The 24,887-nt window shown below is 40.2% G+C and overlaps 1 protein-coding gene across 1 annotated transcript; it reads left to right on the forward strand.

The window, feature by feature from the left end:
- The first annotated feature begins 11 nt into the window (after positions 1-11).
- On the forward strand, positions 12-24,094 carry lmnb2 (lamin B2). Its single transcript, XM_033047106.1, has 11 exons — positions 12-528; positions 10,288-10,444; positions 11,018-11,143; positions 12,999-13,169; positions 13,305-13,430; positions 13,837-14,057; positions 16,521-16,740; positions 17,028-17,135; positions 17,706-17,822; positions 19,850-19,939; positions 21,307-24,094. Exons 1-11 carry the CDS (start codon positions 179-181, stop codon positions 21,346-21,348), a joined length of 1,728 nt encoding a protein of 575 aa, XP_032902997.1. The 5' UTR covers positions 12-178; the 3' UTR covers positions 21,349-24,094.
- The last annotated feature ends 793 nt before the right edge of the window (positions 24,095-24,887 follow it).

Genomic DNA, 24,887 nt, shown 5'->3' on the forward strand with positions numbered 1-24,887 from the left:
ACTGTGTTTCACTCGGCGAGGCCCGCATGAGAGCGGCGCCATTTTCTAGTTCATTGAATAAAAGGGGGTTGGTGGCGGTTGGAGTTGCTGACCGGTACGCGTCCGAGCTTGTAATTAAATTGGCAAATACCGGCGATTTGTAAGGGGGAGAGGAAAAAAACCCAGAATTTTTGTTGCCATGTCAGCTACTCCGGCCCAGAAACCGTCCCGGGCCAGCGCGGCCCAAACGCCTCTGAGCCCGACTCGGATCACTCGCATTCAGGAGAAAGAGGAGCTGAAGAACCTCAATGACCGCCTGGCTACCTACATCGACAAAGTGCGCTCGCTCGAGTGCGAGAATAGCGTGCTGCAGCTGAAGATCTCCGAGAAGGAAGAGGTAACAACCAGGGAGTTGACCGGCATTAAGTCCATTTACGAGACGGAGTTGGCGGACGCCAGGAGGTTGCTGGACGAGACGGCCCGCGAAAAGGCGAAGCTACAGATTGAGTTGGGCAAGACCAAAACAGAACTGGATGAGCTGACCAAAAAGTAAAGTACTTTGTTCATTGGGCTGACAGCTTGTACAATTAATCCACGTGTGCATGTAAAAATATATACATCTTTGCCGTATTTAGACTAGATAGTACGGCGAGTGGGGTGGATAATGTCCAACTTTAATAAGTGTATAGTTGTTTAATTGCCTGTGCATTTTTCGAGGACTCTCTTCCATTTTCACCTGTTTCCAATTATTTTAGGAATGAGCGGCCCCTTTTTGCCTTAAAAGAAACGCTGTTTACGTTATTGGTTTAACATGTGGGATCTAATCGTCTTGAGTAAATTCAGTCATCAAACATAGTTTTCCCCCCAATCCGGCAGTAATGTTTTACCAGTTGTGGTATAATTTGTAACACTTTACCCAAGTGTTTGTTGATCTACTTTTATCTGCTTGGTCAAGTGTGTAATGTTTTTATTTTCTCGTATCTGTGTACCGTGAATCGAGTGACAAATTTGGCTAGTTGCCCTTAATGCTTGATTGCAATTTCTCCATTAGACAATTATCTATGCTACTTTGTTTCGTAGGTGATTAACTAGGTTTCCTGCCTTTAACCAGAGCTTTAATTTTGTCTCCAGAAGTTGCGGCTCGGCACAATCTCCCCCCCCCCCCCCCTTCCATTCACAGCCGCCTTAAGTGGCTGATCTTTAGCCCTGTGTCGAGCTACCTGCCGGTTGCCTCTGCATGTAATATTATTTCTTAAGTATCCGTGAGAATATAGTACGAATGGCCACTTGCAAATCATTCTGCAATTCTGATCATGGTTAAAAAGTTCAGTGAAAAGTCAAGCGTGCAACACAAACTCAGATATTCACTCAAGCGTGAATATCTTTTCTGTCAATTAATATTTAGTGGGGAGGCATAGTATCTATCACACAGTATACTCGAATATTTTGCAATGAAGAAAAATATTTCTGGAATGCAACAGTATTACAATGAACGCTTATTTATAGGATGCGCAAGCGATGAAACCGTCTGTTATTACGCTGGACTAGTCTTGTAAAGTCACTTTATCAAACAGCGTTTCATTTTGACTTTTTTAATTGCATTTGGTCAGTACTTGGGCTGTAGTGAAGGAGTGCCTTTTGGTACAAAGCCTGTAAAACGGGGATGGGGGGGGGTCAAAGGTTAGCAGGTTGTTTTTTTTTGCTGTGTTAAATTGTTACAGTTCATGGACAAATGTTTAGAGGATAAGCAGATTTTTTTCTGCCTGTTAGTGTATAAGGCGATGTGTTGAATTCTGGTATTTCATGTCATGCTAGAGGTGGTGTACTGAAGTTGATTCCCCAAGCAAATTAGTGATTGCTTCTGAACACGTGAAATTGATTTTTGGCTTGGTGTATTTTGGTGTATTTTTTTGTCCTTGTGGTTTGTGGTGTTAAGCTAAAGTCAACTATTTTAAACAATCATTTTCTCTGGCTATTCTAATATTCGGATTTGTTGTGGCCAAGGTGATACCACGATCAAATGGGATATCCAAATCTTCACAATGCTTTTAAGAGAACGCATAACATCAAAACGACGTGTAGTTTGGTTGAATGTCATGGTTTTGGCTTGTGATTCTAATTGGTGTTTTTGCTAATATTTTAAAAAGTTGTCTATATAGCTTCACATGATTTTTTTTTTTGGCGACATGACTCCAAAATTAAAAGGCGGACTCTTGGGGTGTGGCTAGAAACTCGGAATTAACAAAAGTTGAATTTGGCAAAGAGAACAAAATGTATGGTTTATTTTGCATGGTGATCCAGTTTTGGGCTGTAAATCCGGGATTTCCCCCCCTGTAAATTCATGCGCTTACATTGCTAAAAATATAACTTGTGTTCCAATGGCAGATGCATTTAAAATTCCTCCTGGAGAAAAGAGAAATTTGGATTGATAAAATGTAGCCCAAGTACTGACAAATATTGCCGTCTTTGTGCGGAAACCCAAATATTTGTCTATCCTCTTAATGGTACAGTAATCCACAAGGAGGCCTGAATGTACTTGGAAGGATAAATTATTATAAGGTGTTATTCGCAAACGAATTAATCTCATATTTCTAATCAATAAAAATAATGGGTGTTAAACCCTGTGCGATTTCATTTTTTTGTAGAATGATTTAATTGTATTTGTCTTATACATGGAATAATACTTTATGAAGTTATAGTTCCTTCGATGCTGTAGTTATTGGTGGGATTTGTGGAATCTGCTTCGGTGGATTATTACTCAAAATGGCGGTATAATTTCATTTCCATTGTTGAGGCACATCTGTTCTGCTCGAATGCCTGGATTTCATTTCACCATATGAGAATACCATTCACATTTGGAGATTGAGTAGTTGTTTTATTGTCAAATGTTGTAAAAACTCTTTGTTTCTATGGCTCTTTGGACACCCAGACGCATCCCTTCATTTCTCACAACTAGGCTGGGGTTCGATCTTAATGTGTATTCGTCGACGCCTTATTCTTTGTGCTCCAGATCTGACGCTGAGTAACGATTGATCCCACCCAAAATTTACGCGCTGGATTGAACAATGGACAACTCGGGTTCACGACTTAAACTGTTTTTACACTCGATTTTATCGTGACCAGTTGAGTCAAATTCACGGAACCTTACTGGAGTTCCATCATAAAGCTGTATGCTGGTTTTGCGTTCGATTACGACGATGTTTTTAGAAAAATAAAATTGCCGCGCCCATCGATCGGGATTCTTATTTTGAAATGTGAATGCAAGACACGATTGGTAAGGCTAGATCAGTTTAGCCAAAATAATAACTTCGTACGTTGCATGGTTTCCTTAAAACGTCCACCTTGCATTTCGAAGAGATCCCACTGTACATATGAAACCCATTTCCTTTTGAATATACCCATTTTAAATGCCATCTGTGCTTTGACTGGTTTGTGGTTATGATGTCAGGGAGATCACGCTATTTCAGGAAGCGAGGTGAAATGCGGCTCCGCCTTGCTTTTTCTGATTTGGTGGATGGGGTGCGATGGAAGTACCTGTACAAAATGTTAGTACTTGATCGTCAGGATACGAATGTGCTCAGAGTAAAAAGTTTTAAAGAAAAATAGGATTGCATCTGTTAACTGCGCTTCGAACCCGAATTGCAATGCAGAGCACGTTCGATTAATTGGAGCTGTTCCACATGTTTTTTGAGTTACGAGCTTTGGAGGACCAGCCAATAAGCAGATGTATTCACTTTCCTGCCGTTGGTTTCTTCGAAAGGGAGGGTACTGATCTGCGAGTAGTGATGAGACTGGATAGTTTGAACGAGAAGGGAGGGAATGTGATTCTTACTGGTGTCTGGTTTATAAATTTCAGACACTTTACTGATGTCTGGTTTATAAATTTCAGCTAAATTTGGCTAGTCATTAGGTTACCAGATTTGGGTGCAAGCTGCTGTACTCACTGCATGCTCTTGATTTAGCCCTAAAAGTTGGTGATTTGTTTTTATCGGTGTTCAAAAAAACAGGGTTTTGGGACATGCAAGTTCAGATGGTGTTTTTTAAACATATCATTTTTTATTGGAAATGAAGAATCTGCAAAACAAGTCTTTAATCCACATGAACTAAAAGATTTTGGGTGCATTTAATGAAGCTTGTATATGTGCCCTCCATAATATTTGGGACAAAGGCCCATCATTTAGTTATTTGCCTCTGTACTCCACAACTTGAGATTTGTAATTTAAAAAATCACATGTGGTTAAAGTGCATCTTGTCAGATTTTATTACAGGCAGTTTTTTATACATTTTGGTTTCACCATGTAGAAATTACAGCTGTGTTTATACATAGTCCCCTCCCATTTCAGGGCACCGTAATGTTTGGGACACGAGGCTTCACAGGCGTTTGTAATGGCTCAGGCGTGTTTAATTGCCTCAATGCAGGTGTGAAAGAGCTCTCAGCACCTAGTCTTTCCTTCACCTTTGGAAACTTTTTTTGTTGTTTATCAACATGAGGACCAAAGTTGTGCCAATGAAAGTCAAAGATGCCATTATGAGACTGAGAAACAAGAATAAAACTGTTAGAGACATCAGCCAAACCTTAGGCTTACCAAAATCAACTGTTTGGAACATCATTAAGGAGAAAGAAAGCACTGGTGAGCTTACTAATCGCAAAGGAACTGGCATACCATGGAAGACCTCCATAGCTGATGACAGAAGAATTCTCTCTATAGTAAAGAAAAAGCCCCAAACACTTATCTGACAGATCAGAAACACTCTTCAGGAGTCGGGTGTGGATTTGTCAATGACCACTGTCCGCAGAAGACTTCATGAACAGAAATACAGAGGTTGCACTGCAAGATGCAAACCACTGGTTAGCCACAAAAATAGGATAGCCAGGCTACAGTTTGCCAAGAAGTACTTAAAAGAGCAATCACAGTTCTGGAAAACGGTCTCGTGGACAGATGAGATGAAGATTGACTTGTATCAGAGTGATGGAAAGAGCAAAGTATGGAGGAGAGAAGGAACTGATCACGATCCAAAGCATACCATCTCATCTTTGAAACACGGTGGTGGGGGTGCTATGGCCAGGGCATGTATGGCTGCTGAAGGTACTGGCTCACTTATCTTCATTGATGATACAACTGCTGATGGTAGCATAATAAATTCTGAAGTGTATAGACACACCCTATCTGCTCAAGTTCAAACAAATGCAAACAAAAAACTCATTGGCCGGCAGTTCATTCTACAGCAAGACAATGATCCCAAACATACTGCTAGAGCAACAAAGGAGTTTTTTCAAAGCATAAAAAATGGTAAATTCTTGAGTGGCCAAGTCAATCACCTGATCTGAACACAAATGTATACATGCCTTTTATATGCTGAAGAGAAAACTGAAGGGGACTAGCCCCCAAAACAAGCATAAGCTAAAGATGGCTGCAATACAGGCCTGGCAGAGCATCACCAGAGAAGACACCCAGCAATTGTGAACAGTCATTGCGTGCAAAGGATATGCAATAAAATACTAAACAGTACACTAAACGCGCGGGGCGGGGGGGGGGGGGGGGGGGGGGGATATATTACAAAGATGTATATATTACAAATCTCAAATTGTGGAGTACAGAGGCAAATAAATAAATGACGGGTCTTGTCCCAAACATTATGGAGGGCACTGTATATCTACAACAATAAGCTAAGCAAAACTAGCAATGATGTCAGTTTTGGCACAATGCCTAGCACTAAGTTTGTTCTAAACCTGCTTAACTCCAGGTCTATGATCCTTTGTAACAGGAATGTTTTTTTTGCAATAATTAATTATTAAGATGGCACCCGGCATTACTTGGAAGGTTGTTAGGATGCCTGGGTGGGATGCGAGGTTGTCAAAATCCCACAAATTTGTCTGCTCTCCAGCAGCGTTTATTTTAGTAACTTGGGAGTCACCAAAACTTGATTGCCGAAGAAGTTGGCCTGATGGAACATTTTGATGCAAGATATTAGCAAAGCCAATATTTTGGGTTTGTCCCTAAAATCCTACCGTGAATTACAGTCCACAGCTTTGAAAGAATTAACATTCGGGGGTCCATCTTTCAAACCCACGTCAATGTTTCAGATGAGGGTAATGGTTTAATGGTAATGTTTTCAGTCGGTGGCCTTTGACTAGAAATCATTGATCTGTAACGTTTACTAATTTGATTTCTCCTGTTGTGCTCTGTTTCTTATTATATCCACCACACATCTACTTATCCCATCATGCATTGCCCAACCTGTATATATACTCTGTACCAGGCACGCGCCGTGAGTAATTACTCGGGGTAGGCAGCCAGTCGGCTTTTTAAAAAATAAATAAATAAATAGATCTTAAACCGCGCATGCGCAGATTGTTCTCTCCGAAAAATAAAAAGAAGTTACAATTCAATTTGCCCAAGGCTTCTAAATCTCCTTCATTTTGATTTACTGAAGGGGTGGGGGGGGGGGTGGGGGGGGAGGATGACGGCAGGTGGAGAGATGGTGGGGAAAACGGGAGCACACCGGGCAAGTTGAATTAGTTGTGATCTTATTGAATGAGTTAATGAGATCTTATTGAATACTAGTTCAAGGGACCAATTGGGGGGAGAGTTCCTTTCACAACGTGTGGAGAGTTTTGCCAGGGGTTAAAGGTGCGGGGAGCGCAGGAGTGTTGAGAAGGAGGCGGTCGGGGATCTTGCCAGTAACTCACTCAATGCTGCCTCTGCGGTCTGGGCTGGGAGCCACCGCATTGTGGCCGGGGAGGGAAGCAGCTCGGGTGGCTGCGAGCGGCCGCTGGGGCCTCAGCGCTTTCTGCCGGCCCACTTAACTCTGGCAGTGCTCTCCGCCTGAACATCTCTCACCTGCCGCTTGCCGGCTTTGCTCATGTCAGCCGCTTCCCACAAATCCTTAAATTCCGACAGCCGAATAACCTCAATTGGTCCCTTGATCGCGCTGTCGGCAGAAGGAGCTGTCCGGTCCCGGCGGCCGCTTGCAGCCACCCGAGCTAATTGACTCCCCGGCAACAATGCGGTGGCTCCGTGCCCGGAGCGTCCCAAGTGGGTTACTGGCATGATCCCCGATCCCCTCCTTCACAACGTTCCTGCTCTCCGCGCAACTTTACCCCGGGCCAGACTCCCCAAACGCTGTGAAAGGAGCTCTTTCTCCCCCTCCCCAAACGCTGTGAAATATGGTATTTATAAACATATAGCACCAAGAGATTTACCTACCACATTATTGGAACACGAACTCCATTCTTCCCTCTTTGTTTCCTAAGATACTTTTAAGATAATGACAATCCATATTTGAAAAACCCGCCAAGAAACTTGCGCTGCACATGCACAGTACTGCAAAGTCAGAATTTCAGCTGCCTTCAGCTCCTCTTGAAAATTGACGGCTTGAAGCAGCGCCGACGGCACGTCAGCTGCACAGACTTTCGCGTGATGCAAGTACTGCGCATGAAAGGCACGGAGAATTGTGCCTACCTAAGAGATCGATCTCTTAGATAGGCATAATTCTCCCATGCTGTTGCTGTTACTATTTATATTTAATAATTACCACTTTATAATTTTAGTCGGGGTAGGCAGTGCCTACCCTGACGGCACGTGCCTGCTCTGTACATAAAAGCAATTGGGACACTGGTTTAATGGATTTGCTGGCTGTTGCTAGTTAACACTTTTGTGTCCATTTTGTAAATGCTATCTAGAGATTCTCCACCCAGCCCACCAGCAGTGTTTTTAAAAACAATAACATTTAAAATCTAGTCTGCCGTAAAATCTAAGATTATGGCAGATCCTCTACTTCAGTGCCATGTTCCAGCCTATCTCCCTATGTCCTTTGATTCCCTTGACTCGACGATCTCGAATCTGAATGAACATGATGACTGATACGACAGCCCTCACTGAAGGAATTTGAAAGGTTCATTGTCCTTTCAGTAAAACTTCTCTTCAGTCCTAAACTGTCTACTTGATCAACAGCGGTGTCCCCTAATCATTCCCCCCTTGACAGGGAGGAGAAAATGTCTTCACTGCAACTGGTCTATTCAAGGCATTCAGCAAATTTTATATTGCTTTATTAGTATTGATTGGAAAAAAATGAAATCTATTTCTCATTTGGAGAAGTCCCAGTCTACTTGTGCTTTGGTAAATCTAGCTATTACTTGGAAACTATCAAACAATTATTTTCTTCCTTTTTGGAGTAAGGAGACCAAAACTACTTGCTACTGGTGCCATCTCATCTGAACAATTGCAGTGAAACTTACTTATTACTGCATTCAAAGTCTTTTTTTCCTTCATTATTGTTTGATGCACTCGCATGTTATATTTCATTTGCCACATTCTTGCCCATGAATTGACTGTGTCGCTATGCCCTCGAAGCTTCCATAATTTTTCTCTGTACTTGCATTTCACTTAGTTCAATATTGTCAATCAACCTGGAAATTTGACATTTGTTCCTACATGTAGTTTGTAAGGCTCTCTTTTAAACTTTTTGTATTATTGCTCCTCCTTGTACTTTAGTTTAGAGATGCAGCGTGGAATCGGGCCCTTCGGCCCAGCGATCCCAGCACATTAACACTCCTACACACACTAGGGACAATTTACACTTATACCAAGCTAATTAACCTACAAACCTGTATGCCTTTGGAGTGTGGGAGGAAACCAAAGGTCTCGCAGAAAATCCACGCGGTCATGGGGAGAACTGATTTCAAAATTTGGACAGCATTCTCAAAATGTGTTGTCTGTCTATTCACTGCTTCCATGTTTTGTCCTCTACAGTTTTAAATTGTTGTCCTGTCACCATAAACCTCACAGTGGCTCAGCACTTCAACTCCCCCTCCCATTCCCAATCTGACCTTTCTGTCCTGGGCCTCCCCATTTGTCAGTGAGGCCCAGCGCAAATTGGAGGAACAGCACCTCATATTTCGCTTGTGTAGTTTACTCTAGCGCTATGAACATTGACTTCTAACTTCAGATAGCCCTTGCTTTCTCTCTCCATCCCCTCCCTCTTCCCAGTTCCCCCACTAGTCTTTAAGCCCTATCCCACTGTACGAGTTCATTCAAAGAGTTCTCCCGAGTTTGCCCTGATTAGAACGTGGAGATTTACAGTAATAGACGTTCGTCGGTACTCGGGGCTCTCGTGGACATTTTTCAACATGTTGAAAAATCTTCACGAGTCTTCCCGAGTACCTGCCGTTAGCGTTACGAGCTGCTAAGAGACGTCCCCGAGCTCCGACGTACCCGCTACGTTCATTCTCCGTGCTTACCACAAGTTTGATTTTGCTTTTAAACTCGGGAGAGCTCTTGAATGAGCTTGCATCGTGGGACAGGGCCATTACTGTCTCCGATTACATTCTATCTTTGTCCCGCCCCCTCCCCAGACATCAATCTGAAGAAGGGTCTCGACCTGAAACGTCACCCATTCCTTCTCTCCAGTATTTTGTGTCCACCATAAACCAATGTTGCAGGGGGGAACTGCAGATGCTGATTTAAACTGAAGATAGACACAAAATGCTGGAATAACTCAGCGGGACAGGCAGCATCTATGGATAGAAGGAATGGGTGACGTTTCGGGTCGAAACCCTTCAATTTGAAAAAGGGTCTCGACCCGAAACGTCCCCCATTCCTTCTATCCAGAGATGCTGCATGTCTCGCTGAGTTACACCAGCATTGTGTCCATCTTCGCCATAAACCTATGTTCTGGTTATGAATATGGATATAATTTGTGATCTTGTTATTGTTCAGTACAGGATGGATATGGGGGGGGAGGGGGAAGGGAAGCGAAGAGGAGGATAATTTGCTTTATTTTTGTTGGAACCTGATTCTTTAGCGATTTCTAGTTTATTTAGTTTAGATGAACCAGCATTGCAAATCCCAGTTAGGGAAATGTGACTTGCATGACCCCTACTGGAAGAAACCAGTCTAACACCAATTACTTTGTACTCTGGCCTGATTTATGAATTTCTTTACTTATCATTTGGAGTATTTGTAATTATTTCATTATGATTGTATCTTTCATTCTGAAAATATTGAGATTTAAATATTTCTGAAAAGTTCAACTTGTGCCCAATAGTTAAAAATTGCACATCTTAATTGGTGGTTTGAAATTCGTCCTCATTAAAAATTGAATGGGTTGCTATTGCATTAACAAACATTGCTTCTGTATAGATGGTTGAAATTTGCATAAACCGAATTTGGATGTGAATCTAGATTAAAATTGGAGTGTTTGCATGCATTCATTTTAAGAATAAAATGTTGCATTCTATTTGTGACCAATATTTTCAGTATTCAAGACTGGTTGTATTTATGTTGAAATTGGTTTGTTTCCCTTCAGTTACAAGAAGAAAGATAGTGACCTGATATCGGCTCTTGCACGGTTGAAAGATTTTCAATTGACCTATCACAAAAATGAAGCTGCACTTAACTCTGCTCTTAGTGAAAACAATCGTTTGGAAGCAGAGATGGAAGACTTGCGGTCACAGCTTGCTAAGGTAAAGAATCATGGTTGAGTTATAGAAACATTTGAGAGATCGTTTTCCAGATATGTTTTGAATGTACCATGAAATAAGATATGGTATTTGAATTCTGTGCACATTTCCCCCCTAACTTTCGGCTGTGGTTTAGATATGCTTCCCTATTTACAAAAGATGGGTGTCATCTGCAATTAGTTTTCATCTATATGTGCTTGTTAGATATGTAGTGGTGAAAGTTAGTTTGGGCGTATAAAGAGCTCCACCTTTCCATGTTATCCCTCATTAAATATTGCAAGGGCGCACTAATCTCCTCTTGCTCTATTTTTTTTTCCTTTTCAAACCTAATAAGTGTACTTAATAATGATGAAAAACGATTTTAAGTCGGGTTAAAGTCTTGCATTGACTTTCCAGTGTAGCAGCTTGGATGATTGAAAGAGCACAGTGCAATTTTTTTCCTTCAACATGTTTTGGAATACTCTTTATCATATTTGAAGCTAATTGCATGATATAATAATCACATCGGGAATTTATTTTGTGCACATTTAACAGTAGGTACAGCAGACCCTTATTTTTCTTGTATTAATAATGTAGGTTGAAAGCTCTCTGGCTGCTGCCCAAAAACAATTGGAAGGAGAGACGCTGATGCGAATTGATCTGGAGAATCAGTGTCAGAGCTTAAATGAGGAACTGGCATTCAGGAAAAATGTGTTTGAAGAGGTATGATCATTTGGGTTGTTTCTTTTTTAATTGCTAATACGATAACGTTTTCCAAAATATCAAATATTGCATTCTGCAAATCTATAGTATTAAAGTAAATTCACCCGTAGGAAGCCGTTCCTTCCATGTTAGAATTTGCACATCGTGCAGTAGAAATTACTTATTTTTCCAATATCCTGAAATTTCAATACTGTGACTGGTTAGCACACAACAAAATCTTTTCACTGTACATCGGTACACATGGGTCCTTTTCACAATGGCAGGCAGTGACTAGTGGGGTACCGCAAGGCTCAGTGCTGGGACCCCAGCTATTTACAATATATATTAATGATCTGGATGAGGGAATTGAAGGCAATATCTCCAAGTTTGTGGATGACACTAAGCTGGGGGGCAGTGTTAGCTGTGAGGAGGATGCTAGGAGACTGCAAGGTGACTTGGATAGGCTGGGTGAGTGGGCAAATGTTTGGCAGATGCAGTATAATGTGGATAAATGTGAGGTTATCCATTTTGGTGGCAAAAACAGGAAAGCAGACTATTATCTAAATGGTAGCCGACTAGGAAAAGGGGAGATGCAGCGAGACCTGGGTGTCATGGTACACCAGTCATTGAAAGTAGGCATGTAGGTGCAACAGGCAGTGAAGAAAGCGAATGGTATGTTAGCTTTCATAGCAAACGGATTTGAGTATAGGAGCAGGGAGGTTCTACTGCAGTTGTACAGGGTCTTGGTGAGACCACACCTGGAGTATTGCGTACAGTTTTGGTCTCCAAATCTGAGGAAGGACATTATTGCCATAGAGGGAGTGCAGAGAAGGTTCACCAGACTGATTCCTGGGATGTCAGGACTGTCTTATGAAGAAAGACTGGATAGACTTGGTTTATACTCTCTAGAATTTAGGAGATTGAGAGGGGATCTTATAGAAACATAAAATTCTTAAGGGGTTGGACAGGCTAGATGCAGGAAGATTGCTCCCGATGTTGGGGAAGTCCAGGATAAGGGGGAAATCCTTTAAAACCGAGATGAGAAGAACTTTTTTCACACAGAGTGGTGAATCTCTGAAACTCTCTGCCACAGAGGGTAGTCGAGGCCAGTTCATTGGCTATATTTAAGAGGGAGTTAGATGTGGCTAAGGGGATCAGAGGGTATGGAGAGAAGGCAGGTACGGGATACTGAGTTGGATGATCAGCCATGATCATATTGAATGGCGGTGCAGGCTCGAAGGGCCGAATGGCCTACTCCTGCACCTAATTTCTATGTTTCTATGACAATAAATAAACAAAGGTTGAAATATTTTGAATTGACCTACTGCGAAAATAATGCTGCACTTCAAAACCAATGTGGAAGTAGAAATAGATGACTGGAAGCTTACATTCTTCCTTGTGTGCAGCCACTGAACAGAATTTGTTGTCCCTTCTAACCAATGTGTTTTCACCTATTGAATATCAATTCAACTAATTTCCATGGAGCAGTAACACTCAGTTAATCTAATCTATTGGTTGTTGTTCCACATAATGCTCTAATACTCTTTAATCTGATGTTAAACAGTAGTAGAATAATATATTTTCTAGTGGCCTTGATAAATATAAAGGGATCGCGCCCAGCGACCCAGGTGAGTTTTTAAGGGGAGTGCGGCAACCAAGGGCCCAGAAAATGGATGGGGAGAGCAGTGATCATTATTTGGTGTCGGGTGCTGAACCATCAGGTTTTCCTGTGGGTTATCAGAATTTGGCCAGATTAGCAGCATGTGTAATTGTATAAAACTAAAATCCCAATTGATTTCTTATATTATACACCCTTCGGTTCACATTATATTGAGTATGAGCCCAGGCAATATTATCATTAATCTTTTTAATGTAGGAAGTGCGTGAGACTAGGAAGAGACAAGGCCGTCGAGTTGTGGAGGTGGATTCTGGGCGAAGAATCGACTATGAATCCAAACTGGCAGATGCTCTTCAGGACCTGCGACAGCAGCATGAAGGTCAAGTGAAACAGTACAAAGATGACATGGAACACACTTTCCAAGCCAAGGTAACAGTATATGTTGAAATGAAATTGAATGTTAACAGTTGGATCATTGAACCGAGAACTACTTTAGCTGCACAAATAGTAATATTTACAGGTTAATTGTTGATTTTCTTTCTGCATTTTCTTAAACTTTTATAGTTGGAGAATGCTAAATTAGCATCTGATAGAAATGACAAAGCTATTGGAACAGCACGGGAAGAGTTGCAGGAGGCATATCATAGGATTGAAAGTCTCAATTATCAACTTGGAGTCCTGCAGAAACAGGTAATCATTTTACCCACTTGCACTGTGACCATATTTTCGAATGTTGTGTGTGTTTGTCATTTGGTTTATTCTGAAAAGGTTTCATTTATTGCCCATCCCTCAGAAGGTAGTAGACTCTTCTGAGTAATTTAACTGGCTTTAAATCCTATTCTAAGCACTCAGTTGTGCAATGTTAAATTAAAGTATTGTGCATCCCAACCTGGACAATGTACCCCTAAATATTTCACCCTATTCAAGGTCTCGTCGAATGCATTACCAGTGAATCTTACATATTTCTGTTGGTTGACTAATTGATCCATAATTACTTGTCTGTTTGATGCTATTGGAAGGCGAGCATTTTGTAGCAGTCTTGTGATAATTACGTTCAGTATGATGTTTTTATGACCCTAATCACCTTCCATCGTAGTCTGCTGCTTCTGAGGCCAGAGTTCGGGAGCTAGAAGATCTGCTTGCAAGTGACCGTGATAAGTTCCGTAAGATGCTGGAGGGAAAAGAGCAGGAAATGGCTGAGCTGAGGGATCGCATGGAGATGCAGCTGCAGGAATACGAGGACCTCCTTGATGTCAAACTGGCCCTTGACCTGGAAATTCAAGCCTATCGCAAACTTTTGGAAAGTGAAGAAGACAGGTATGCTGCAGCTAAATTATTCTTTCATGCGGCTTGTTACTGTTCATTAAATTACACGTCACTGATCAAATCTTATTTGGAAGTTTTTTTCTTCCCCTTGTAGAGTTTAGATTTTTGTATTTATGATTTACTATATTAAAAAGCAGCTACTGGTTGTTTACAAAATAACTGATATAAGCTGGTAAACATAAGTGTTGAAGCTGGTGAAGGCAAGATCTGAAGAAGTGAGTTTTAGTAAGAATGTATTCTAAAGAGCTTCAAAAGAGCTCTGGTGTAATTTGGATGCAATTGAGAGGGTAAGGGTGTGAGCAAGAAGAAAATCAGTATTTGATTAGAAATGAAGTTTAAATAGGGTGGTGGGAAGATGCAAAGGTGCTTGGGAAAGATTTTAAAAATATGATGTCTAAACTGCTGAAGGTATTGCCATAATAAATGTCCACGGGTGGCACGAATTGGGGAAGTTGGGCCGAAGGGCTGCTTCCATGTTTTATGACTGAAAAGCACAACAATCATCAGAACAGGCTGTGCAACAAATACAACAGACTGTACTGTTACTTCTTACTTACCCCCTCCTCAGACTCCTCGCTAAAGACTCAAATTTACCCTCCACATAACACAGCTGCTCTGCTACACCCTTCCTTTAATTAGCTGCTCAATTAGCCAATTTGGATGTTCCAACCAATAAATGGGCTTCCTTTTCAAATCTCCCTCTGACCTGTAATTGACTTGAATTGAACCTGAATTGATGTTTCAAATTGAAGATCTGGTGAAGGGCGATTTGAAATGATAACTGCTTTCCATGCTATTATAATAAGACCTTAATCAATGAGGGTACACAAATGAAGTTGATACACATTGGAAGTGATTTTCTTTAGTGTTTAGATGGGAATTGTGTATTGTTATATCTCTGGTTAAAAATATATCTTTGTGTTGCAAATCACCAGGTGTAGATTGGCTAGAAGGGAATTGTGATTGATGCAAGTCACGCTGCTGGAGAATGTAATGGAGGTAGAGAATTTCAACGCTTTGGTATCTAGATAAGTACTTGAATTGCTTGAAAGTATAGATTATGAACCAAGTACAGGTAAATGAGATTAGTATCAATGGGAATTTGACTGTTAGGTGGACACGATATGCTGAAGACTGTTTCTATGCCCTGTCTCTACGGTAGGTTCTGTAGAAGAAATTTGGCTGAATGCAAATGTTCCCATGAGACAGTTCATAGGGGTTGTCTTTGCTCTTGTGGTCCATATTCAGATCTCTATCAATATGGCTAACACAATTGGTCACAGTCTAGCTTTTGTTTGTTGAACTGTGAGTACCTTGGGGTGCCAATTTTCCTACATTACAATAATGACAATGCTTGCTTTGGTATAACCTAGGCCATTAAGGATGTTGTATAGATGTCAAGAAGAAAGCTGCTAATTTATACAATACACTTTTGTACCGAAAATCTTTGCTGCCAACATCACATGTTGACAAGCAGAAAGAACCGCTTAGCAATGAGGGTTCTTATCTTTCAAAAACATCTAATTTTAAACTTTACATGGGTAAAATGTGATCCAGCCATATTTGGTTGCCACAGGTCATTATTAGCTCCTTGGACATGATGGTAGTAGTCAGGTAGCTGGCATTGCACGAGTCACAACAAAAATAATTAGAGATACAGGTAAAAGTAGTTAACAAAATTGGTAGAGACACCAGTAAAATAACAAGAAGCTGACTAGTTGATTTGTGTTTCGAAAGGAGATTCATAAGGGCTTTGTAAGAAAAATCTTTACAGTGTGATCAGAAAGGAATTGGTTTCCAATATATTGAAGGGTGGGTCTAGTGAGGACAATACATGTTGGGCATTTAAAAGTGATCACAGCCACCAGAAATGAAATTGAAGAATATAAATTGGAGTGTATTGTTTGGTTTAGGGAGGGCAATGAATTCAAGAGAAAGGGGCAGGTGAAGATTATGTTCAGGGTGGTAGTTGACTAAGGAGGTTGACTTAGCGTGGTTAGATAAGGGCATAGCGTGAACCAAGGCCAAACGTCATGATTAATAACATTTATAATAATAACTGCTATGGGGGCAGGTTTTGTGACCCACCAGCAGAATCTCGGATGCATTGAGTGGATTGAGGCTGGTCCCCAACTGGAATCAGGAGTTGGAGAAAATTTGTTTTTTTTAGGAATTGTGCTTTCCCAATCATGCTTTTACTAACATATTATGACCCAGGTTTTTAATGATAGAATGCGGAGGCAGTGATGTTGTTGCATCTTGTTTGTGTCTTTTATATTAACGGTGGTACATTGCTGAATATTATTATTCCATGGAAGGAGAGCAAAAACGCAAATAAATGGTGTTTGTAACAGTGTGCTTGAGCTGGAAAAAAGGACCCCAAGATGAAGGAAAAAGTACATATAAATAACACGATCCATTTGAGGAAAATGAATGCTTTATTTTTGTTCCTAGGTTGAAGCTGTCTCCAAGTCCTTCCTCCAAGGTTACTGTGTCCCGTGCTACATCTAGCAGCGCTGTTCATACATCTCGTACCAAACGAAAGCGTGTAGAAATAGAAGAGCACAGAGAAAGCAGTCAAGTGATGCAAACACACTCATGCAGTGGTTTTATCAGTATTGAGCCAATTGATCTTGAGGGAAATTTTGTTTGTCTCAGCAATGATTCTGAGAAGGTGAGGACCCAGAAAATGTGCATGCATCGTTATGTTCAATTTGTCTTCCTTTGAGTTGGCACCAAAGTTTATTTGAATTGTGTAACATCAACTGGAGTCTTGAATTTCTGGTGATCTGTCTGAGGACTTGTGGCCATTTGAAAGCTGGAAAAATCATTATCATATCTTTTGTCACTGGGTGTAAAGTTGTTTATTATTAGAGGGTGTTTTTATTTTTTTATCACCCGAGCAAGCTCTTTAGAAAATGTCTTGATGGGTGTTCTCTAAGTTATCGCTTTTGCCTGTAGGATCAGCCACTTGGAGGATGGCGACTGAAGAGGCAAATTGGAGATGGGGAGGAAATAGTCTACAAGTTCACCCCCAAATACACTCTGAAGGCTGGACAGAAAGTCAAAGTGAGTTACACATTGTGCATTACCAATCCTGACTGATTCACTGGGATTGATTGCCTCTTTTTACACGTGTCATTTTTGGTCTGACATGTTTTGCAAGTCAAAGTTGAGCTTTGGATGGACTGTAGAGAAAAGATTATAATCAGTGTTTGGTTTTTAAGAGCCTCCAGCTTGTATTTCAGTATGTGGCCACTTTTACATATGCCATTGAGACAGTTTAAAAAGCTTCTGCAAGTTGAGTTGGATCTTGGCATTATTGTTAATTTTGAGCTGCTATGGAATGATAATGGCAATACCAAAGTATGTTAAATGAATCTCTTTAGGAATTGTTTCTACTGCACAGCTGAACCCTTTGGCTGATGACAAATAATTGAAGTTGGGACTTGTGCTGGAGTTGGGGGTTTGGACAATGTTTGCTCATCTAACTGAGCGCATTACTTCTGCAGTTTGCTTAACTAATGATCTTGCTATTGGTGGTAATTTAATTGCCCAGTCACTGAATACTGAAGGGTCTTACCAAATATGTCAGGGCACAGGGTGAATTATCTTCTTTGCTGTACTTTTTTTGTCTAGATTTGGAGTGCAGATGCTGGCAAAGCCCACGGCCCTCCTACTGACCTTCTGTGGAAGAGTCAGAGTTGGGGCACTGGGGACAATATCAAGACTGTCCTTGTCAACTCTGATGGAGAGGTATGGTTTAAATTCATAGTATCTAACATTGGTAAATTGTGAAGTGGTCACGGTTTACAGAAATGTTTTTCCTGTTATAGGGAAGACAGAGAATTTTAGGTTTTGCAGGAATAAATTATGTTTTTTTAAAAAAAGGTAACATAGTCATTAGCTGCAGCATCTAACACTTCCTTGTTTTACCTGTGTCGGCCACTGACTGCTCCCAGCACCATCACAGCTGGTTTATCACTCACCACACTAAATAAAACGAATAGAATCATAGAGAGATTCAGCATGGAAACAGCCCACTGAGTCCATCCCAGATATCAACTACCAGTTTCCTTTAACTTAATTTAATCTCATCTGATCCATTGGTTGTGGAATTGTTTGATTCTGTTGTACAATGTTTTATTGGCATATTATGCAATCACTAGGTTGTAGCCCCATGGAAAATCCTCATTGCTCCGGCATGTTTTTCACCAGAACTGTTAATGAACCAAGGTTGGCCCCCATGCTTTGATGGGATCAGTGCATCTGCACAGGGCTAGTGAGGAAAAGTCTAGGTTTATCACAATGTTGACTAGTTCAGCAGCCAAGTCCTTCAGGGTTTCATCAGTGAAGCCTTCAGATTTTCTTCTGTAAGTCTATTATTGAATCGCATATGACCTTTGCCAAAATTGAAGTATTGTGCTCATTTAGTATGGTTGTTTTACTGGCTATTCAACAAATTGAATTTGAGTTTCCCACCTACAATGGGGTGATTCAAATTTCTTATAATTTGCCTAATAACATAACTTTAGACTTGTGGAACTTCAATCCCAATGTCTCTTGAACAATATCAATATTAGGATGTGTAGGAAAGAACTGTGGATGCTGGTTTAAATCTAAGGTAGACACAAAATGCTGGAGTAACTCAGTGGGACAGGCAGCATCTCTGGAGAGAAGGAATGGGTGACGTTTCGGGTTGAAACCCTTCTTCAGATTTGTGTCAACTTATTTGAAATTCCTGCTTGCATTTTGTCACTGAACACAGTGAAAGTATTCTTGCAATAAATCAGTCGGGAAAACCTAATGGAGTATTGAGACCCTTCTTCAGACCCTTCAATTTGAAAAAGGATCTTGACCCAAAACGTCACCCATTCCTTCTCTCCAGAGATGCTGCCTGTCCTGCTGAGTTACTCCGGCATTTTGTGTCTATCTTCAATCTTAGGATGCCTGGGTCTGCTGTTCCCTTAAATGTTTCTTGTCTCCCAACCAATTTCTAAATATGATTTCTAATCTTCCCGTGGCTTGATTCAAAATGAAAATTCTCAGGTTATATTCCATTGGGTTTTCCTGACTGATTATTGCACAAATACTTTCACTCTGTTCACCGTGATAAACTGCAAGCAGTAATTTCAAACAAGTTGCCAATCTAAATGGACCAGTAAAATACATTTTTAGCTCTAGGTATGTCAGCTCGCATTGCAAAACTAGGGTACATATAATTAAATATTTTGGGGAATACAATCCATTTTCTTTTTTTAAGATTTTAAAAACAATGCTGGAAATACCATTGCAGGTCACGAGGAGAAAAACAGCTGACATTTTGGGTTGATGGCCTTCATTTAAAACTGGCAAAAGAGAGGGTGTTTTGTTATAAGTAGCTTGACTGATAATGCATATAATTAAGTGTCAATATTAGAAAACAATGCCTGAATGGTAGCATCTATGGATAGATGATTAGGATTTCAGTTTAATCTTTGTCAGAATAGATGAGACGTATTGCTATCTTTTGAAAATTAAAGGAAGTTGAAATTTGTGGAATGTGTAAAGGCTTGGGGTTTGTCGCATTTCATCACTAAAATGGCGTGGTGGAAATCATGTTTCGAACATTGTATGGTATACACATTTCCGATCTAAAATGGCTCAAAGTCATTGAGTTTTTAAGAATGTTGAGTGGATGCACCACCTAAACTACTCATGAAGGCATTATCTGCAAAAATGTATTGTTAATTTTAACCTTTCTTTAAAAATATTTTGGGTACTAATTAATGTGTCTTAAACAGGAAGTTGCAGTGAGAAGTCTCCAAAAACCTTTCTATGAGGAGGTGGAGGAGGAACCAGAGTATGGCGAGGAAGACCTTTTCCATCAACAGGTACAGTATGAATTCTTTGTTTTGACATTAATGCTTTACTGTCGGAAGTATTTATGAATGGTGCTTGTCTGAGGTTTGTCACTAACTTCAACAATAGCATCCAGGGATGCTGCTGAAACTGGCCCTTTGGCCCAACTTACCCATGCTGGCCAAGATGCCCCATCTATTCTAGACCCATCTGCCCGTATTTGCCTTTCCCAATATCCTAAGAGTAGATCGGACTTTGCCTTCTCCCTTTAGGGCCCTCCACATATTGCCCGAGGAAGCTTTCTGTACACACTTAATAAATGTCACCCTTCACAACCCCTTGGCACTACGATGGGTCCCAGTCTATACTAGAATGGTTAAAATCCCCTACTCGGACAACCATGTTAATCTTGTAGCCGTCTGCAATCTTGTGACATCATTGTTGTTCTAACTCCTGTTGACTATAATACACTCCCAACAAGGTGTCCCTTTTAGTTAATTCTCAGTTCCACCATATTGCTTAATTGGACATCCATCAATAATGTAATCTCCACCTACTGCTGTTACAATAAAGCAACACATGCTGCTTCTTTTACTACCCCCCCCCCCCCCCCATCTCTCCTGTAACACCTGTACCCTGGAACATTAATCTGCCAGCCCTGTCCGCCTCTAAACCCGCTTTCCATAAAGGCTACAACGTCCCATCTGCACACCGTAAAGGCTACAACGTCCCATCTGCATCCTCATGTATTGAACTAAACGCACCTGCCCCCTGCCGTGCTCCTGCCTATTATGTACACTGAACTTTATCATTGCCTTCCATATTGACCACCAGCCTCTCACCTGCCTCAGTCCAGCATTGAATTCTCTCTTTCCCCCCCAACTGCCTCCTGCCAATCTAGTTTAAACACACCTGCAAAGCACTAGCAGACCTGCCTGCAGTCTGAAGAAGGGTCTCGACCCAAAACATCACCCATTCCTTCTCTCCACCAATGCTGCCTCACCTGCTGAGTTTCTCCAGCATTTTGTGCCAGAATATTGGTTCCCCTCCAGTTCAGGTGCAACCTATCCCGCTTGTACAGGTCACCGTTGCCCCAGAAGAGATCCCAAAGGTCCAAAAATCCTCAACCATGTGCTCATCTGTGCATCTACCGTTTGATACCCTCGCTAGCATGGCCCAACATGGCCACTCTCAATTGGCTGCCCCGCTGCACCATGCCTTCTCGAGGGGGGGGGGGGGGGATTTCAAGCATGCGCTCATAATTTTGTCTGGATTAAAGGTGTTTGCGAATAAGCGGTGGTGGACCTGTACGTGAATTACTGGCTAGGCGCGAGAAATTGTTTGAAGAGGTTTTAATGATTGTAATGGGGGAAAAAATGACCACTTTGTTTTATTTCAGGGTGACCCAAGGACCACATCTCGTCAATGTGCAGTGATGTGATCATCATAAATATACCTTTTTCTTCCCGGAGGAGGGATTATTTTACCCTGATTTACTTTGTCCAGAGCCACTGAGAAATATTTTTGTACGCAATATTTTCTTTAAACATTTGAGATCATGCAGTTTTAGCATTTTAATCCATTGTTTTATTTTGTAAACCTGAGTTCTGAAGGGGTTTTTAAAGGTCACTTAACACTGCAAAGTGGTGGTCAAGAGACATTATCAATTTTATGTGGACAGGGAGGGAGACTATAAACAACTTATCCAAATGGCCTCAGTCTATATTAGTTGTGTATAGATTGAGAATTGGGTTCAGTATATCTAGGGCTTAGCCGTAGCACTGCATCACGGCCTGTGTTAATCAGAATTTGGTTATTCTGCAGTTTTTCAAACCCAAAGGGTTGTTGTAAAAACTCCACCAAATTGGTGTTAACCTCGTACCCAAACAAAATTATTGTTAGTGGTACGAAACTCCTTCATAACTGCAGATGGAGTACTCTGAACTCTAATGCAGAAGTCTCAGGTGTTTTGAAGAAATGGGCTATAAAGATTTTTTCTTTGATTCTGCCCTAAAATACTGTGTTTGGCTATTCTGTACAAAACTGCTGCATGCGATTGTAAAATTTGTGTAATGGAAAGGAGACTGACCTTTTTGGGCGTTGCATTCATTGAACAGGCAATGGGAGACACATTAATTTTAATTGGGTGAATTACACAATCGTGTGTTTATTGAATGAAATTGTAAATATTGCATGAAAAACAACAGAATATACCAAGCTTTTTTTAACAAAAAATTCATTCATCATGTAATATTTTTTGCTTTTTTAAACTGTACTTGGTGTCAAAATCCCATTATTTAAGTTAGTATTTGGATTCCCACTTTGCTAATGCTATTGAGTGTATTTACTGGGTGGTATATCAATATTTTGGATGGTGGCTTATGGAAGGTTGATTTTTCTTTGTCGCTGATGGCGGTTTAGGACAGAACTGACAGTGATTTGTAGTAGCTTGCTTGTTTTAGAGGCTTGTTTAGATTGACCTTTAGGTAAAAGTAAGTGGGCTTGGGAACATGTTTTGCAGCACTGGAACAAATTAAAATTGAACTTGAGGACAGTTTACCCAGCAGTTGCAGTAGCTGCCTTAATTTGCTCTGTTTAATTTCAGCTTTAATCATCTGACATAATTAGTCAATGTAAAATACTATCAGAATGGGATTTTCATAACATGACACATTTCCCCTGTTCCTTCATAACTGAGGTTTTCAAAAAGAAATTACGTGGAAATCTCCAGCAATAAAACTACGCTAAAGAGATCTGCAGCCAACTCTTCAATATTCATCCTTGTATCACTGTTAAATATGTGTTTTTTAGAGTGGGGAGCAGTTAAAATAATAATCATGTTGCTTATATTGCCCTTTTGATTTTATGTATCATATATATGGTTAAATAACAAATGTTATGCTTCTATGTTTATCAACTTTTAAAATTGTTTCTCAGATTTTTAAGTAAATTGAACACCTAATAATAAGGAATATTGAGATTGGAATAATGGAATTCCTTTTGAATCCATACGTTTTATTTGGTTAAGCTTCCTAAATTTGTCATTAATTAGAATTATGTAATGTGAAATTGTCCTCCAATAAAAGTGAGCAGAATATAGCCTGGGAAACAATGTTTAAAAAGATACTTTTGCTTTTATATTAAACTTATTTGAACCATAGCGGATGGTCCTAAAAATCATGTGCACGTTGACTGTTTCTTAAATGATCAATTTACTGGTAAAATCATGATATACATTGCTGTGATTATTTTCCTTTAATCTTTTTAAAAGGTTGCGTTACAAGGTTTCTGGTGTTTCCCTTGTAAAATCAAACACTTTCCACTGATTAAAAATAAATCCACAAAGCAAATGTGAATTCTCAGTTTGTTTTAATTTTGGGGTTTTCATTAAAGCAAACTAAATCATTGCTCTCTTCCACTGGTGTATGCATGTCCACACCCTACCTCTCATTTGGTGCCCCCTATAAAACTAAAATTCCTAGTAACTTTTAACATCAGACTAATATCAATGACTTGGATAAGAAAGCTGCAGAAGAGCAAGGAAATTAAGATTCTAAAGGAACTTATTTGCCACCATTGAAAATGTAAAGCCTAAACTTACTACTAGTCCTTGTTTGGAGAGGATGTTGAATGACATAATTCAACTGTATTATTAATTTTAATTTTTGAGCAATGAAATAAAATAATGTGAACAAAGCCATTTCTGCCTGTAATTATCACATGATCAGATTGTATGTAGCTGGTGATATAGTAATTTGTGGAGGTGATTAGTTTCATTTATGCATTTATGATACTACTACTTTGGCTTCACCATTTGCATCAGGACCTGACGCTGTTTCTGGAAAGAGGCATGAAAGTATGAACTACTTTCAATGACCTATGGCTCCATAGAAAGTATGTACTGAACATAATCTATCGAATTATAATCTTTGTTTTAAAGATCTGAACAAACTTCATCTTGCCCATGTAGTACAAATATTTTGATTGTCCATAAAAATACATTTACATTTGATATCTATTGAGTTGGCGAATGTAAACATTCTTGGATACGCTAAGAAGCTAGACACTATCACCGAGGTGTTTTGCTGTATGGAGATGATGCCAAAAAACAAAAGTTCTGTAACTTGTAAACATTTTATAACTGGAAATTTTATGAACATTCAATAAATATGGTTTTACATATTAAATTGGTTTAAAGCATGTTTGTTTTTCTTGTATGAGTTTCTATAAGCATGAATACCTGTGACGTGTTGGCAAGGACTGTTGAGGTTATTTTGAAGGTGGCGGAATCAGTTTTTAGGTTGAACGTACTCCTTTCACTGCATTATAAGAGGGTTTTCTTAACTAGAAACAAGGAACTGCAGATTCTGGTTTACAAAAAAGACAGTGCTGGAGTAACTTGGGTCAGGCAGCATCTCTGGAGAACATGGATAGGTGACATTTTGGGTCGGGATCCAGCTTCATGCCACTCTGAAGAAGTGTCCTGGCCCAAAATGTCACATCCATGTTCTACAGAGATAGAAACAAAATGCTGGAGTAACTCAGCGAGACAGACTGCATCTCTGGAGAGAAAGAACGGGTCGAGACCTTCATATGCTGTCTGACCCACTGAGTTGCTCCAGCACCACATGTGGATTTAAAAAAAACTACTGCTTAATTTTCAACCTGGCTTAATGGTTGATCTCAACTCTTGGGAGTCAAAAGATCATTGAAGTCTAATTTGAGCCTTTAATTTGGACTTTTAGTGCTGCCATATAGTGATATTCTCAAAGGATTGCATTGGAATATTTAATATTGATGGGTGCAAAGTTGGAAATTGGGTCTCTCGGTGTCCTGGACTTTTCCTGCTTTTATTTCACCATATGATAACTTGTATGTTCCTGTTACTACTTTGTTTGCATTTTAAAGTGATACATTGGAATAGACCAAGCACATGGCAGTAAACATGTAAATACAAATAACATTTCATTTTCATACCGG

Source organism: Amblyraja radiata, chromosome 29 (assembly GCF_010909765.2).
Source record: "Amblyraja radiata isolate CabotCenter1 chromosome 29, sAmbRad1.1.pri, whole genome shotgun sequence".
In the NCBI taxonomy this organism is placed as follows: domain Eukaryota; kingdom Metazoa; phylum Chordata; class Chondrichthyes; order Rajiformes; family Rajidae; genus Amblyraja; species Amblyraja radiata.

Coding starts and splice junctions, on each gene's coding strand:
- lmnb2 (XM_033047106.1), top strand. CDS start 179: ATGTCAGCTACTCCGGCCCAGAAACCGTCCCGGGCCAGCGCGGCCCAA. Junction 10,445..11,017: donor TGCGGTCACAGCTTGCTAAG/GTAAAGAATCAT, acceptor TTAATAATGTAG/GTTGAAAGCTCTCTGGCTGC. Junction 11,144..12,998: donor GGAAAAATGTGTTTGAAGAG/GTATGATCATTT, acceptor TTTTTAATGTAG/GAAGTGCGTGAGACTAGGAA.